General features: G+C 43.9%; 1 protein-coding gene across 1 annotated transcript in view; it reads left to right on the forward strand.

The window, feature by feature from the left end:
* The window catches only part of AXDND1 (axonemal dynein light chain domain containing 1), a 58,635-nt gene that overhangs the window by 35,682 nt on the left and 4,726 nt on the right, over positions 1 to 18,227 (forward strand). Inside the window, exons 18-25 of the mRNA XM_043552655.1 lie at positions 723 to 816; positions 8,250 to 8,458; positions 9,947 to 10,043; positions 11,350 to 11,460; positions 12,906 to 13,055; positions 13,681 to 13,821; positions 14,644 to 14,735; positions 15,527 to 15,669. Coding sequence (XP_043408590.1) covers positions 723 to 816; positions 8,250 to 8,458; positions 9,947 to 10,043; positions 11,350 to 11,460; positions 12,906 to 13,055; positions 13,681 to 13,821; positions 14,644 to 14,735; positions 15,527 to 15,669 — 1,037 coding nt within the window. The remainder of the gene's footprint in view (positions 1 to 722; positions 817 to 8,249; positions 8,459 to 9,946; positions 10,044 to 11,349; positions 11,461 to 12,905; positions 13,056 to 13,680; positions 13,822 to 14,643; positions 14,736 to 15,526; positions 15,670 to 18,227) is intronic.

The following is an 18,227-nucleotide window of genomic DNA, read 5'->3' on the forward strand; positions in this document are numbered from 1 at the left end:
CTTTATTCATCACAAGGAAGCAAATCAATATACAACTTTTGTTTCCACTGTAAGTCAATCACATTTACATAGAACTTGTGACTTCAGACAATCAGAATTCCCATTATTGGAAGCGCTCATGCCCATTGTGACTACCTCAAACAAGAAATTAATATAATTTCTGTCAGTTATTTGACTGAATTTTTGTTAACCTAAGCTCCTTTTCCTGCCCAGATTTCCATTTTCCTTAATTTTTGTTGTATAGGAATATCTTTATGATGACTGCTCCTTAACTCCTAGTTCCACTCTCCTGCAGTTAGAGTCCATGATAAAGCTCTTTGTTCTGACTACACCCTGAAAACGACTCATGGGTTTCACCCGTGGGGCTCCCCAACCTAAATCATCACTAAAGTCAATTTAAAGACAAAGCCAAACTGTTTTATCACCTGCATGCTGCAAGTGCATCACGTTTACCCTTTTTTCCTGGAAAGTGGATTAAAGTAAAAACATAACAACAAGAGAAAGTTAGCTGAGCAGAAGACTCTTGGTATAAGAAGAATACATATCTACTTCAACTCCTGTGGCATGTGTGATCTGTGCTAGAAACATGTATGCAGGAAAGAGAGGAGAGAATCTTGCTGAATTGAGTTGGGAAGCTAGATTTCTGTATGAACTATGAGAGTCTCAGAGTCAGATCTGATGCACTATAGGTCACTTTGGTTTTTGGGTTTGTTTTCCTTCAGGGTCGTTTCAGGTGATGTGTTTAGGATGATTCAACAATGGATCTTGACCACAACTTCTGGGGCTGAGAAGGACAACATACAGCTCACACAGGAAGTAGGTATATGCCTGAGGGGGTTTGGGATGGGTGCACATCTGTCTAGCATTCATTCTCTTGTTTTATTTTGGTATGTTTATTATTGTTTAGGGTAGAATCCGGAGGAAGTTCCCTGTACCTTTACCCTTTCCTTTCCCTTTGAAGCTCAGCACTATGGTTTCTATCTTTCTGGCAAAAGAAGTCTTGGCAGGGATCCTTTCAGAGTTCGTCAGTGCTGTTGCATATTGAGTCAGAGAGGACCCACTAGAGTGACATGAAATAGACTTTAAGAAGGACCCTTGGAAATTTATGACAAATTTTGCTACATTATAAAGATTTTTTCCTATGGCTTCTGCAAAGAGTTTTGGAAATCTCTGAATTAAAAAAAATCAGATTATTTCAAAGTGCATATGGCAATGTTAACAAGCTCATTGTCTAAAGTATAGCCAATTGCTTGATAATGCTTGCAGTTAAATATGGAGTTCACCATACACAGAAGGTGTGCATCGAAGTATGCATTCAAATTAGCCTTATTTATAGTATGGTTGTTTACAGCCTAAAAACATTATATATGTCACCCAAGACTAAAATCCACCAATCAGCTTTTTACCTTGTTTTCTTCTATCAGCCTGTTCCTTCCTTATCTTTTGTTTTGGATAGCACATTCCAAGTGCTAGGGGCCGTGAAGGCACAACCCAACCTGTACTGGGACACACCATTCACGTATCTTTGATAGACTTCATATTTCCTAATACCAAAAGCTACCTTTCGTTTGCAGAGTATTGTCAGATATATATTGTGAAGGGTTGCCTGCCCCCCTGCCTTCTGGGGTGCCACCTGTTGTACTGGGATTTCACTGAGCCTCTCTTGCTCAACCAGCCAGGGTTCCCTCTCCCTGCTTTGCTGAATTAGGCTCTCCAGCCTCTTGCAGCACACACACATAGGTAGGGCCACTTCCCACTGTAGTCACAGACTGAAGTCAGCTCTGTATGAGAGGACTCCCCCAGCACTCACACGCCACACCCCTTTTGGGAGATAAACCCAAAATAATACTGTCTTGCACTGTATAGAAAAATCTGCACAGCGCAAGCTCATACAAATCCTCCCTCTTCCTCAATGTGAAGAGAAATGTGCATGACTTCTTGCACCCCCAGTTAGAAATTACATAAACTGGGTTTTATTATAAACAAGAAATAAGTTTATTAACTACAAAAGGTGAATTTTAAGTGGCTAAAGGGATAGCAAATAGAACAAAGCAGATTACCTTAGTAAATAAACAAACATCGCAGACTGAGCTTAACACACTAGATAGCTAGGATACAAATTAACAAATTCTCACCCTGTGTGATAAACAGGCTGGCAGTTGCCTTGGCTTTCCCAGGTTTTCTTACACAGGCTAAAGATCTTAGCCTGGGACCATCATTTCTCACAGTTCAGTCTTTGTTCTTCAGGTGTTTTCAGGTGTGTTGTTGTAGAGAGTGAGGACCACTCATGTTGTCATTATCCCTCTAAATACTGAGGATGGAGTGGAGAGGTCAAGGATAATCTAGGCATGGCCCAATATCTAAACAGATACTTTGCCTCAGTCTTTAATAAGACTAAAGAGGATCTTAGGGATAATGGTAGCATGACAAATGGGAATGAGGATATGGAGGTAGATATTACCATATTTGAGGTAGAAGAGAAACTCAAACAGCTTAATGGGACTAAATCAGGGGGCCCAGATAATCTTCATCCAAGAATATTAAAGGACTTGGCACATGAAATTGCAAGCTCATTGGCAAGAATTTTTAATGAATCTGTAAACTCAGGGGTTGTACCGTATGATTGGAGAATTGCTAACATAGTTCCTATTTTTAAGAAAGGGAAAAAAAGTGATCCGGGTAACTATAGGCCTGTTAGTTTGACATCTGTAGTATGCAAGGTCTTGGAAAAAATTTTGAAGGAGAAGGTAGTTAAGGACATTGAAGTCAATGGTAAATGGGACAAAATACAACATGGTTTTACAAAAAGTAGATCGTGCCAAACCAATCTGATCTCCTTCGTTGAGAAAGTAACAGATTTTTTAGACAAAGGAAACGCAGTTGATCTCATTTACCTAGATTTCAGTAAGGCGTTTGATACCGTGCCACATGGGAAATTATTAGTTAAATTGGGTAAGATGGGGATCAATAGGAAAATTGAAAGGTAGATAAGGAATTGGTTAAAGGGGAGACTACAACGGGTCCTATTGAAAGGTGAACTATCAGGCTGGAGGGAGGTTACCAGTGGAGTTCCTCAAGGATCGGTTTTGGGACCAATCTTATTTAATCTTTTTATTACTGACCTCGGCACAAAAAGTGGGAGTGTGCTAATAAAGTTTGCGGATGATACAAAGCTGGGAGGTATTGCCAATTTAGAGAAGGACAGGGATATCCTACAGGAGGATCTGGATGACCTTGTAAACTGGAGTAATAGTAATAGGATGAAATTTAATAGTGAGAAGTGTAAGGTCATGCATTTAGGGATTAATAACAAGAATTTTAGTTATAAGCTGGGGACGCATCAATTAGAAGTAACGGAGGAGGAGAAGGACCTTGGAGTATTGGTTGATCATAGGATGAGTATGAGCTGCCAATGCGATATGGCCGTGAAAAAAGCTAATGCGGTCTTGGGATGCATCAGGAGAGGTATTTCCAGTAGGGATAAGGAGGTTTTAGTACCGTTATACAAGGCACTGGTGAGACCTCACCTGGAATACTGTGTGCATGTTTAAGAAGGATGAATTCAAACTGGAACAGGTACAGAGAAGGGCTACTAGGATGATCCGAGGAATGGAAAACTTGTCTTATGAAAGGAGACTTTGGAGCTTGGCTTGTTTAGCCTAACTAAAAGAAGGTTGAGGGGAGATATGATTGCTCTCTATAAATATATCAGAGGGATAAATACCGGAGAGGGAGAGGAATTATTTAAGCTCAGTACCAATGTGGACACAAGAACAAATGGATATAAACTGGCCACTGGGAAATTTAGACTAGAAATTAGACAAAGGTTTCTAACCATCAGAGGAGTGAAGTTTTGGAACAGCCTTCCAGGGAAGCAGTGGGGGCAAAAGAGCTATCTGGCTTTAAGATTAAACTCGATAAGTTTATGGAGGAGATGGTATAATGGGATAACATGGTTTTGGTAATTAAATATTCATGGTAAATAGGTCCAATGGCCTGTGATGGGATATTAGATGGGGTGGGATCTGTGTTACCCAGGAAAGAATTTTCTGTAGTATCTGGCTGCTGAATCTTGCCCATATGCTCAGGGTTTAACTGATTGCCATATTTGGGGTCGGGAAGGAATTTTCCTCCAGCACAGACTGGAAGAGGCTCTGGAGGTTTTTCGCCTTCCTCTGTAGCATGGGCCACGGGTCACTTGCTGGAGGAGTCTCTGCTCCTTGAAGTCTTTAAACCACGATTTGGGGACTTCAATAGCACAGACATAGGTGAGAGGTTTTTCGCACTAGTGGGTGGGTGAAATTCTGTGGCCTGCGTTGTACAGGAGGTCAGACTAGATGATCATAATGGTCCCTTCTGACCTAACTATCTATGAATCTATGAATCTTCCTCCCACTTGCTGGAAAGCTTTTTTGCTGTGACTTGGATCAAACAGTTCCTACTGTATAGAGCTATCTGACCTGAGTCAAGCAGTTCCCATTGTGTAGAGCTATCTCTGAAATATTGCACACGGTTCCTGGGGTAATCCTTATGCTTGTGTGCATTTTTCAATAAGCCACTAACATTGTCTGGCCTCATCCAACATAGCACATTTGAAATACAGAGACATGGTCAATATTCCCAGCTTCAGATACAAAAATGATACATGCATACAAATTGGATAAACACCCCCAGTAAACCATAACCTTTCCAGTGATACCTTACATGAGCCATCTTGCATAAAGTATATCTTAGTTATACTATATTCATATTATAACCATATTTCCATAAAGAATACGGGGTGTAACGTCACATATATATCTTGACATAAGTGAACAGAATACAAGTTAGTTAGCATAACTACCCAATATTCCTATTTAATATAATGTATACAATATTAATACAGTGCGCATAATACTTATTAATATGATGTGTGGCTGTATAATTATATGTGTTGGCTAACAAAGTGGTTTAGTAAATGTATTAATAACTATATTGGGTAGCTTTAGGCAAAAATGGGTATTTAACCCAGTCTTTATATTAAATCCCACCCATACACCACCTCGAGAATTTTCATTCACTCCATGAGACCTGTCAGATCTTCCCACCCCCTTCTCTCTCTCTCCAGAAATCTTCCAGTGTCCTATAGCTTCTTTCTTGCCCTCTCTCCCAGATTCCTGAGTTGACACCACAAAACAATCAGAGACTAGATACAGCATTCAGTTATTTGCATCTTTAAAACTTTCAACCTTCCCCACCTGTAGAGTATTCCTTCAAATGAATCTAACCAGGCTGGGTAAAATGAACTAGCTGGACGTTTCTGCTAAAATGGCAAGCAGTGAAATAATTTAAATGTGATCCTTACTGATTTTCATGAGGCAGAGTCCAAACCCAGTCAGTAGGGCTGCTGCTGGGGGCCTCACCCCAGGGTCCTGGGATCTGCAGCTGTATGGCTCTGGAAGTCTATTATCCTTCTTTGGCTTAGATTTCTCATCTTTCTTGTTCTCTTTCCTTTTCTGCCTTCTTTCTTCCTTGTTTCCTCAGGCTGGTGAAAAGGAGGAAGCAGAATTGGCACTGGGTTCAGAGAAATGAAGCATGGGCCCTGATTCTCTGATCCACTGGGGCTATTTTCTGCTTCTCTGGTGGCACCAAGCAGACTTAAACCCAGCAGACAAAGAGCCTGGAGGATTCCATCAGCTGCAGGGGGAACTTTAAGTGCCACTGAGCTGCCAGAGTGGCTCCTGCATCACCCTTCTTCACTGCTACTGGTGTAGTGGGTGTGGCTGGGGTCTCTTACACACCCAGATGTTCCCCAGCTGCCATAGCAGCATCTGATGGTTCTTTGCAGCCATTGTAAATTCAAGCACACTTCAGTGAGAGGCCCTAATCTGAGCATGAAATTTCTACTGCATGTATTTCCAATGGCTCCAGTTGTAAGATGCTGTCTTCTCAGGACTCCTATCCCTTAGTGGTCCAGGAAAAGTGCACCTAGATGTCGGAATTGGACCTGATGTCCCATATAGTAGCTTCAAGTACCAAGATTTGGATTCTGGGCCAATATAGAATTATAGAGCAGCTCCCCACTCGATGCATTTTATATGCATTCACCAATTCCAATTTCATGTTAACTCAACCCTCTCTTTGTTATGTTTGAACTTTCACTCTGAGGATTCTTTAGTGTTCCATGGACAGCTGGCTACTTACACAGTGAACATAAAAATGTGCCTATGGGGTCAGATCAATGGTCCATCTTGTCCCAATATCCTATCTTATGACAGTGGGAAATGCCAGATGCTTCAGAGGGAATGAACAGAGCAGGCCATCTTTGAGTGATCCATCTCCGGTCATCCACTCCCAGCCTCTGGGCGTCAGAGGGTAGGGACACCCAGAGCATGGGGTTGCATCCCTGACCATCTTGGCTAATAGCCATTGATGGACTTATCATCTGTGAACTTACTTAATTCTTTTTTGAATCCAGTTATAGTTCCCCTGGCAAAGAGTTCCACAGACTGACTGTGCTTTGTGTGAAGAAATACTTCCTTATATTTGTGCTAAACCTGTTGTCTATAAATTTCATTGGGTGACTCTAAGTTCTTGTGTTATATGAAGGAGTAAATAACACGTCCTTACTCACTTTCTCCACACCATTCATGATTTTATAGACCTCTATCATATCGTCTCTTTTCTAAAATGAACAACCCCAGTCTTTTTAATCTCTCCTCATATGGAAGCTGTTCCGTACTCTTAATTATTTTTGTGGTCCTTTTCTGTACTTTTTTCAATTCTAATGTATCTTTTTTGAGATGTGGTGACCAGAACTGCATGGGGTATTCAAGATGTGGGTGTACCATGGATTTATATAGTGGCATTACAATATTTTCTGTTGTATTATCTATCCCTTTCCTAATGGTTCCTAACATTGCTAGCTTTTTTCACTGCCACTGCACACTGAGCGGATGTTTTCAGAGAACTATCCACAATGACTCCAAGATCTTTTTCTTGAGTGGTAACAGCTAATTTACATCCCATCATTTTATATGTATATTTGAGATTATATTTTCCAATGTGAATTAGTTTGCATTTATCAACATTGAATTTCATCTGCCATTTTGTTGCCCAGTCACCCAGTTTTGTGAAATCCCTTTGCAGTCTGCTTTGGACTTAACTGGCTGTCTCATGGGCTTTGTTTCCATGTGTTAAACTGCACTCAAAGATAGTTAAACCAACATTAAATGCTGTTCATTTTAGGCAATTGCTGTAGCTGGCACAGGGATCTTATTTTATTTTCACAGGAAAGGAAGTTCATCATGACAGCTGACTCAGCAGGGATTGAATTTGAGACTTCCAGAGCTAAAAGCATAAGCTGCTACAACTTGAGCTAAAGGGCCAGGGTGTAGCGGGCTATAACATACACCTGTCCTCTGCGCTTTGGCACAGGCAGGGACCTGTAACATACAACAGTGGGCTACAATAACAAAGCTGATCCATGAGACAATCTCTCTATGAAGATGTGGCCTATGCTTTGAAAATCTTTGGGACCCAATCCTGTACAGATTATTATAGAAGTAAGGCAGGGAAGAGTATGCATGTGTGTGGTTCAGCCCCTGGAGAAGTGCCCCAGTAGCCTACCACTGCCCTCCCTGCAGTGGCTTATTGCTGTATCAAGAGTATGGATCATTTAATTTTACATTTCCTGTTTAAATATATGGGTTTTTCTGTAATGTATCCTTCCACTATGAGAAATAGTTCCTAGAGAAAATAAATGAGAAAATAACAGGGTGAAGGGTGTGAAAACCTTAACTCCAGTCTCCCCAGAATCCTTTGGAAATAAGCTCCTGATTGCAGCTATCTTTTCTTGATCTCTACTCTCATCTGGTGTCTCCTCCAGAGTGACTTTCCCATTTCCAACTCAGATAGCTGCTTGGTCCTGTTGGATCTTGGATTCACCCTAGAATCCTGTTTGTCAGCTGCCACAAAGTTATTTTTGAAATGCCGCATCAGTGCCCCCCATAGAATTGTGGGATACTCCTGGTTCCTGGAAGTGTCATACTGCGATGTGGCTGACAGAGAAGATGTGGCTGACAGAAAAGATGTTAACATGGGATGAAAACTATCTTAGAGGGGCAGTTTACAAGTATAGTGAGTGTCAGGATATTTACCCGCACATTCGGACTTTGCCACTAATGTCAGGGTACTTTACAAATCAGACACCCTCTTACCATTCCAGATTCTTGCTTCAGTTTAATCCTTTAGTTTGAACTTCTATGCAGATGATTGATCTCCACAAAGCCCTGACCATGTGGATAGTGAATTTGCTGACTTTGATGGTACCTGACCACCCCTCCAATAAGGGTCTCATAGAGAATGAGTCAGAAGCTGCTAAGGATCAAGAGCTCAAGAAGCTACGTGGCTATAAACTAGAGGAAGAAGCTATGAACCTGGTTCCCAAACTGAGCAAATTCTCCAGCTACGTAATGAGGTATTAATAAAGCCTTGGGACCTCACCTGCCTATAGGATTTTTTTCTAATGGGAAAATCCCATAGTATGATGGGAAAGCCCCCTGAAGGGAGGTATGATTCCCCAAAAGTGGGTGGGATCATAAAAATGCAACTTTAATGCTGTGTGGCACTCAGAAGGAAATATTTCAGTCATAAGTTAATGATAACATTAGCTGGAATGACTTGTGTTGTTCAGCACCCACAGCTCTGTAATCACTGAGGGCTTGACTAGCTATGAGCATTGTTCAGATCTCTTAGACATATCAGAGATCCACATGGTAAACGTTCTGCTGAGGAAAATGATGGGGGTTTATGGCCTGTCCTGGAGGACTTTGAGTTCATAAAGCAAGCAGCGGGTCCCCTGGCTATAATGTTGGCACCTACAGAATCATGCTCTAACATGGTGCATGTTTTGTAAAGGAAAACGGACAAAAGCCGAATCCTCTGGGATTCCACTGTCTGTAGTGCCAGCAATGCTGTGTGGTAACAGTCCCCATTCAGCACCAGAAGGAGATGGAACCTGGGAAAGGGACAAATTGGACAGGAGACAAGGAGAGTGGGATACTGGAGGAAGGGTGAAAGAGACTGACCAGGGGGACAGGGGCTTCTTTGGAGAGACTTGCTGGCTGGCTCAGTGACTTAGTGGAGAAATGAGAAGTGAAAAGGAGGAAAGAGAGACCCAAGAAAAGAGTGAGGGGAGAGAGAGACAGAACAGGGCGTGAAGACAAACACACTCATATGCTGATGCTCCTCCTCTGCGGGGACAGACTCCTAGTTTTGGTTCTGCTTGGCTATCTCCTGCTAATACCCAGGCTGGGGGGTGGGTTTCAAAGTGGGCTCCTTCTTTGGCTCTCTCCAGGATCCTGGAGGAAGCTGCTTCTCTCCCACTCTATGGAACCTGAAGGAAGGGGTGCCCTACAGGGTATCGCTGATATGACAGGTTGGCAAGAAATGCCTCTAGCGCCTGCTTCGCGTTCCAGCGCAATGCTGAATTTCTGACAGCGTCTGCATTGTGATGTTACAAATGCAGGGCTATGACTTCACTACTGGGCCAGGGAGAAGCTGGTCTGTGAGGGAGGAAGCTCTTAATTCAAATGGAACTGTTGGGAGTAATAGCAGAGCGAGAACTTGGCTGGTCAAGTAACTTAAACATTCTCTCTCAATAGTTTGCTACTACGTCACAGCTCTCCTGTAATACTGGGGAGATTAAGCACAGTTTTATAGGCCTCCATCCTCCCACAGCCCCTTCTCAAAGGTGTATTGGAAACCTGACAAATACATCACTTAATAAACACACCCAAAGGAATGGACTGCTCTTGTCTGTACATGGTGTTGCTTTAAAAGCCCTGCTATGTGTGATCACAGTGTGTCTTGTTGCAACAACAGGATCCTGCACAATTCTGACCAAGGGGAAACAGGTGTTTGAGGGCATTGCTTGGAGGGTGGGTGACATTCTGTGTCTCCTCAGCTGCTGCAAGGAGTTGGTAGATGTTACGATTCGGAAGAAACAAGCTGAATTGGATTCAGACCACAATTATGAGCTGCGGGAGCTGGAGAAAATCAAGGTAATAGCTGCCAGTGCACCTATCTGTCCACAGTATGGTCCAGATCAGCCTGGGTTTGTTTGTGAAAGGGTAAGAGGAAGAACAGGCAGAAAGCTAACACACAAGGGAGTCAGGAAGGAATTTGAACAGACAGAACATTTTTGCTTCATCTTAGACCCAAGCGTAGAAAGCCACAAGCCACCACCAAATATTTCTTTCTTGCAGCAATATATTCAGCCTTTCTGGTTCACCAATGATCAGTAGTGAATTAAAACATAATCACATTGATTGGATGATACAGACCCTGGTTAGAGACCCCAATGCTCCAAAGAATCCCTCAACACTTCCTCCAGTCAAACTCTACCTCCACTCATGGATTCGCCCCAGCAGTTTCGTACTGACCCCAGCACCCCAGAGAGCACTTCAAAAGCTGCACAGTTTTGAGACATCTGTGCCATGTTCAGCTTTAATTCCGTCCTTACACTGTTCCAGCATACATGTCTAGGGACTTTTCTGTAGGATCTAATCCGTATAAGAATTGCAGTAGATTCAAATCTAGTTTAAGGTTTGTCAGGCATTTGGGCTAGGTAGTTATATCCAGGGCTTTGCTGAGCTTAAGGAGAGAGACCCATGGATATACTGGGAACAGTACTCCATTCAGCATTGGGCACGACTTCCTTATCTAGTCCTCATGTCTCCTGACTCTACATATCTATGTAAAGCTATTATGCAGATAACAAGTTAGCTGCAGGATTTTATCTTAGAGGAGCCAGGGAAGGTGGCCTCTAGTACTGCATATCTCCATTCCTCCCTCCTTTATTTCCCAATACCTTCAAAGGCCAGCTTGTGTTGGGCTGATTCCAATCTGCCGTTAAGGAATACTGGGCATGTGTTCCTCTGAAGCCTAGCGTTGCTCTAAGCATCAAACAGATGGTATTGTCCCAGAGTGGTGTGAGGAAATGCTTCCTGCAGGGGTTGAGAATGTTCCTCCCCAGCACTTCTGGTCTGTGCTGGCTTATGGGGTAAAAAACCAAGCTTGGGGCCTGAACTCTGGTCCCTGCCCCGAGCTTTCAGGGCAATGTACTGCCACTACACTGTTGGCAGCTTGTTAAATATATTGTATGGAATAGGTGATTAGCCCATGAAAGGCTCCATTATTTGAATGCTTAGGAGGAGTGAATGTTCCTTTTCCTTTGTAGGATGAGGATAGATGGGGCCATATAAATACCATAGATAGAACGATGGAGTTATTTAATCACAGGAGTGAATGAAATATCAATTCTTTTCTCCCTCTTGGTAATTTGTCTCTTCTGTTACTTCATCCCAGACCGAGTGCCTTGATTGGATTAATACCTGCAATCTCCTGCTTTCTGAATTCAAAGGCTCTCCAGTCTCCTTACTGAGTTTAGAAGAGCAGAGGAACCTGTTTGGGCCTCAGGTACATAAAGACTTAGCATTTGCCAGCCAAAGTAGAACCTGTTTGGCTGGGGAGCTGCTTGAAAGGCTTTCCCAACTGAAGAAACTATGGTTCAGTTTCCAGGAGGGTTCAGCGTATAGTGCCCTTTGCACTCAAGACTCCACGTTGGAGGATTATTAGGATTCATGATGATGGAGTTTGTTACACCTAAAATGCTTCCTATGGGGGCAGACCTTCAGCTAATGTCAATTGTCATAGCTTCAGTGGAGCTGTGACAGTTGACACCAGCTGAAGATTGGCCCTGTGATGTTGCCTGGTAAATTCTGCTTCTCCCAAGAGATTGCAAATTGATGGAATCCTGGGGTTTGGATTGCACAGGAGTTCATGATGGTATGGGAGCTTCTAGCTTCATTCCGTATGTGGCTGGACAGATGGAGGTTGCCTGTGAGAATTTGATTTGATTCACATCTTCTGGATACTAAGTCTGACATTGATCTAATTTCAGACATAATAGGCTTTATTCAAATGTGATGGAAGTGGGTTCAACTCCATTGATTGGAATAGAGTTTCATCTGCTTACATCAGGTCTGATTTGACCCCATGTGGATAAATATTGTTTGAGATTTCCCACATTCAGGAAGTTTAGACTTGAAATTAAATGAAGGTTTCTAACCATCAGAGGAGTGAAGTTCTGGAACAGCCTTCCAAGGGAAGCAGTGGGGGCAAAAGACATATCTGGCTTCAAGACTAAGCTTGATAAGTTTATGGAAGGGATGCTATGATGGGATAGCCTAATTTTGGCAATTAACTGATCTTCAACTATTAGCGGTAGATATGCCCAATGGCCTGTGATGGGATGTTAGATGGGGTGGGATCTGAGTTACTACAGAGAATTCTTTCCTGGGTGTCTGGCTGGTGAGTCTTGCCCACATGCTCAGGGTTTAGCTGATCACCATATTTGGGTTCGGGAAGGAATTTTCCTCCAGGGCAGATTGGCAGAGGCCCTGGGGGTTTTTTGCCTTCCTCTGAAGAGTGGGGCACGGGTCACTTGCTGGAGGATTCTCTGCACCTCAAAGTCTTCAAACCACGATTTGAGGACTTCAATAGCTCAGACATAGGTTAGGTTTGTTAAAGGAGTGGGTGGGTGAGATTCTGTGGCCTGCGTTGTGCAGGAGGTCAGACTAGATGATCATAATGGTTCCTTCTGACCTTAAAGTCTATGATTCAGCATGTGCACCTGCTGCTCTGCAGTCACCCTGCGACCCTGTTCCTTGACTGGTTCTGAACCGATTTTGCCAAACTATGTAGTGATTTGTAATGTTCATAAGGGTCCAGTAAGGATTTAGAGGAGACAACAACATCACGTAGCTTGTGATTTAAATAGATTTGAAGCCAGCCTATGTTATATGGAGGGACAGAATCCCAGATGAGAGTGCTACTGAATAGTCCCTTGCATTGCTTTCCAGGAGACCCAGCCACAGACGCACTCAATTCATGTGGATTCTTCTTTACCTGAAGAAATTTCTGAGACTTCTTCTGAACTTGGGAAAGGCAAAACTGAAGATGTTGATGTTGATAAGAAATCTGTGAAAGGGGAAGAAGTGTTAGGGGAAAAGGTGAAAATCATGGGCGGCGGGTATAATAGGCAAGGGTGGCTCTGCCTCCCCCGGCATTGCCGTGGCCATGGGGTTTGGCAGCAAAGTTTTTGCTTTATTATGCCCCATGCAGGTTCCAGGGTGGCTGAGAAGGCACTCGGTGATGCCTCAGCCGCCCTGGAACCTGCATGGAGCATATCAAAAGCATCTTCTAACAGACGTTTTTCCCCTGGGTGGGTTGGGTCCAGGGAGGGGAGGCACGGCGCGGCTTCAGCCAGCCCAGGGCTCCTCCAACCGAGGAGGGGCGTTCAGGGCTTCAGCCAGCCCATGGTTCCTGCGGCCGGGGGGGCTTATGGCTCCAGCCGCAGGGGGAGGGGGTCTGGGGCTCTGGCCGTGGAGAGGGCGTGGGCGTAAGGGGTGGAGTCGGGGGGCTAGACCCCCAAAGGGGGGCTCCACACGCTACCCGTGGTGAAAATCTCCATTTTACAAGTGAGTGCTGTAGCCGTGGTTGGCGCAAGATGTACTGCTTTCCAGTGGAGCCTTTCTTTGCTTCTTGCCATTTGCATATGACATGTGAAATGTAGGCCTCAAAGCCTATGTTGTGCCAGGAGCCATTGCACTAACTCATCTTTCACCTTTCCTTCAGCAGGAACCACCTGCGCCAGATGTCAGCAGTGATGCCCTGACTGTAAACAGGGAGGTAACTGAGGACACCGTCAGGTACATAGGATATGACTCCAACATCCATTTGAAATCCCTCAAGTCAACAGCGGTGTCGGTCTCTGGGGTAGGAATCTCCATCATACAAATTATTGATTCCTTTTCACCTGGGCTGTAGCTTGAGCTCTGGGACCAGATTTTTAAAGGTATTTTGGTGCCTAAAGATGCAGATAAGTTCCTAGTGGCATTTTCAAAAAAATCTGAGATGCAGTGGCTGTGCTAATCAGGTGGCGGGGGCCCCATTTCTCCCCTCTTTTCTCCCTTTCCAGTTTTCTGATTTTCCACAAAATCAATAGGATCCTGGCTATCAATGACTATAATGCTCCCTGAAATTTTGGAATTTATTATATACAATGTTCAAAAGTTATCGCATTACAGACAGACAAATGCCACTGAGTGTAAGGCCTTCTCAAGCTCAGCCAATTAAAGGAGCTATCTGTCCCTTCTCACACTTTTGACCTCCTTTCATTCTGATCCTGACCATCAGGGCTTTCCAGTCAGGACATCACCCTCACAAACTGCCATAACCTGACAGGCTACATGACATCTGGGTGTGTATTGAAGGTTTTGGTAATCCAAGACAATTACCCACTGAGTCCACTCAGGCCCTGATTCAGCAAAGCGCTAACTCTGAGCATGTGAGAAGATCCAGTTGAAGTTGATGGGACTGATCACATCCCTAAAGTGAAGCCTGTGCTTAAGTGCATTACTGAACTGGAGCCTTGATGTAGTGCCCTGCCCTCTTTGTTGCTTGTCCGTTCTGAGATTAAGTAGTGACAGACCAGCACCCAACTGGACAAGGCACATGCTGTGGATGAAGCATAGCTCTGCTGGTTTCTCCCCTCTCCTCATACTCCCAAACAGAAGGTGTTTCCTCTTCTCCCCCTAGAGAGAGATGACTGCCAGCAAGTCAACAACCCCGTATTCTCAAAAGGAGTTTGAGACCTTGGCTTCACTAGAACGTCTGCAAGAGCAGCTCCTGTGAGTACTGGATCACCTGGTTGAGAAGACCTATCCTCCTCCTCTTTATAACAACCTTTAATGTACTTTAAGACTGTTATGACCCCCCTTAGTCTTTTCTTCTCCAAACTAAACAACCCCCATTTTTTCAAGCTTTCCTCGGAAGTCATCTTTTCTAGACCTTTAATCATTTTTTTTTGCTCTCCTCTGGACTTTCTCCAGTTTGTCCACATCTTTCCCAAAGTGTGGTGCCCAGAATTGGACCCAATACCCTAGCTGAGATCTTATCAGTGCTGAATAGAGTGGAAGAATTACTTCTTGTGTCTTGCTTACTATGATCCTGCTAACACATTTCAGGGTGATGTTTGCTTTTTTTTTGTTTTTGCAACAATATTACATTGTTGACTCATAGTCAGTTTGTGATCCACTATAACCCCCAGATCCTTTTCTGCAGTACTCCTTCCTAGAAAGTAGTTTCCTATTTTGTATTTGTGCAATGGATTATTTGTTCCTAAGTGTAGTATTTTGCATTTGTCCTTATTGAATTTCATCTGACCCTTTGTTCGGAGAAATTGAGTTTTAAAATGAATTGAAAATGTGATTGATGCACATGGACCATATAGCGGGGCTATGGAGTCACTGTTTGGTTTAGATCTTTTTAATAATGCCACACATTTATATTAGTGAGTTGTTTTTTATAGAGCCAATCCGTTATACTGAAAATCTCAGTTTTCTTAGCCTGTCTGTTGAGTATCTTGCCAATAATTTCTTAGGCTCCAGGTTTCAGTGCCTTCCTGGCTTCTGTATTTCAGAGAAGCTGAGATCCGTGCTCAGAATGCAGAGGAGAGATCAGAAAGCCTGGATGAGCATCTGGAAGAAGCTCTGGGGAGAATCCAGGATCTAGAGAAACAGCTGGAAAAAGCACTCAAAGCCCAGGAAGTAGCACCAAAACCAGGTGAGCTAATCAGAATTCTGAGATGTCTTGTGGACTCCGAGATAGAAAAAATCTGCTAGGTCCCTTAGTCCATTTCATGGCCAGTGCAGGACCATTCCCTCTTGGACATTTACTGGTTTGTTGTCTAGACTAATTTTGCCAAGAGATGAGGTATCAACCACCTCCCTTGGGAGATTATTCTATAGCAGAAACAGTAGAACCACTGCATTCTGAGCGTTTTTGAAAGAAAGTTGGTAAGAATGCTTAATACATCAGATTCTTTCTGTTTCTAGGGGGTTGTCTACACTAGAAAATTAGTGCCTTGCATGGTAACAGGTTTCAGAGTGGTAGCTGTGTTAGTCTGTATCAGCAAAAACAACGAGGAGTCCTTGTGGCACCTTAGAGATTAACAAATTTATTTGGGCATAAGCTTTTGTGGGCTAAAACCCACTTCATCAGATGCATGGAGTGAAAAATACTGTAGGCAGGTATAAATACACAGCATATGTATATGTATTTGCTGTGTATTTGCTGGGAGCTGGGAGCCTGGGGGGCAGCAGGGCTCCCAATGGGGAGAGGGGAGTGCAGGCAGCAGCCCGCTGGGAGTGGGTAGCCAGGAGCCTGGGGGGTGGCTGTGAGCCAGGTGCAGAGTTCACAGGAGGGAACCTACTAGTCTTTCTTGTCAATTTCACAGCTCTAGCACTGAGCCATGAAATTGACAAGAATTTTACCCAACAGCCCATGTAAGTAACACAGTGTCTACAGAGAGTCCATAAGTCCTAAGCCTTTCATGGAGGTGGAGGTATTATGTCGGTATAGTAAGGCCCTCACATTGGCGGGAGCAAGGCTGTAGTGTAGACATTGACATAGTTAGGTCAACATAAGTTAGGTCAACATATGTGGACCTAACACTGTAGTGTAGACCAAGCCTAGCATTTTAAAAAGTTTGTTTCCGGTGCATTGTACAGACATGAATATGGAGACTGGCTACATCTTACTCATGCTCTCCTTGTTGCTATCCTTAAGAGCTGTCCAGGACCAACCTCTCCTGGGTGACAGAGAATTCATTCTCCATCTCCACTCAGTTCTGGGCTCCCTCACAGTGTGATGTCCAAGAAGCACAACCCTAACTTTGAGGAACATAGGAACTAAGGATCTGCCATACTAGGGAGAGCAGTGGTCTGTCCAGCCCAGTATCCTTTCACTGACAGTGGCCACAGACCCAACTGCTTTAGAGGAAAGCACAAGCAACCCTGCAGCAATGGGGTACCTGCCCCCAGAAATATTCCCTCGTCACCCCCATTCAGTACAGGGTGGCTTATATCTTGAATTTTGCTCATTTTTAATATAGACTAAGATACTTGTCTAGCCCCTTTCATGCAATGTATGATTGTGTTTACCCTCACAAGACCTCTGTTAGGCAGGGCAGTGTTGTTATCCTCGTTTTACAAATGGGGAACTGAGGTACAGAGAGGGTAAGTACTTTGCCCAAGTTCACACCAGGAGTCTGTGGCAGAGGAGCGAATATGAACCCACATCTCCCAAGTGCCACGCTAGTGCCGTAACCATAAGACCATCCTTCCTCTCCGTAACTCTAGATATTTTTGCTATCTGTGTGTTACGCAAAAAGATTCTTTCCCCCAAAAATTAGGTAAGCACGGACAATCATAGAATCATAGAATATCAGAGTTGGAAGGGACCTCTGGAGGTCATCTAGTCCAACCCCCTGCCCAGAGCAGGACCAATCCCAACTAAATCATCCCAGCCAGGGCTTTGTCAAGCCTGACCTTAAAAACTTCTAAGGGGATTCCACCACCTCCCTAGGTAACACATTCCAGTGTTTCACCACCCTCCTAGTGAAAAAGTTTTTCCTAATATCCAACCTAAATCTCCCCCACTGCAACTTGAGACCATTACTCCTTGTCCTGTCATCTGCTATCACTGAGAATAGTCTAGATCCGTCCTCTTTGGATCCACCTTTCAGGTAGTTAAAAGCAGCTATCAAATCTCCCATCATTCTTCTCTTCCGTAGACTAAACAATCCCAGTTCCCTCAGCCTCTCCTCATAAGTCATGTGTTCCAGACCCCTAATCATTTTAGTTGCCCTTCGCTGGACTCTCTCCAATGTCTCCACATCCTTCTTGTAGTGTGGGGCCCAAAACTGGACACAGTACTCCAGATGAGGCCTCACCAATGTCGAATAGAGGGGAACGATCACGTCCCTCGATCTGCTGGCAATGCCCCTACTTAGACAGCCCAAAATGCCATTGGCCTTCTTGGCAACAAGGGCACACTGTTGACTCATATCCAGCTTCTCGTCCACTGTCACCCCTAGGTCCTTCTCTGCAGAACTGCTGCCTAGCCATTCGGTCCCTAGTCTGTAGCGGTGCATTGGATTCTTCTGTCCTAAGTGCAGGACTCTGCACTTGTCCTTGTTGAACCTCATCAGATTTCTTTTGGCCCAATCCTCCAATTTGTCTAGGTCCCTCTGTATCCTATCCCTACCCTCCAGCGTATCTACCACTCTTCCCAGTTTAGTGTCATCTGCAAACTTGCTGAGGGTGCAATCCACACCATCC

This window comes from Chelonia mydas, chromosome 8 (genome assembly GCF_015237465.2).
Source record: "Chelonia mydas isolate rCheMyd1 chromosome 8, rCheMyd1.pri.v2, whole genome shotgun sequence".
Classification (NCBI taxonomy): Eukaryota; Metazoa; Chordata; order Testudines; family Cheloniidae; genus Chelonia; species Chelonia mydas.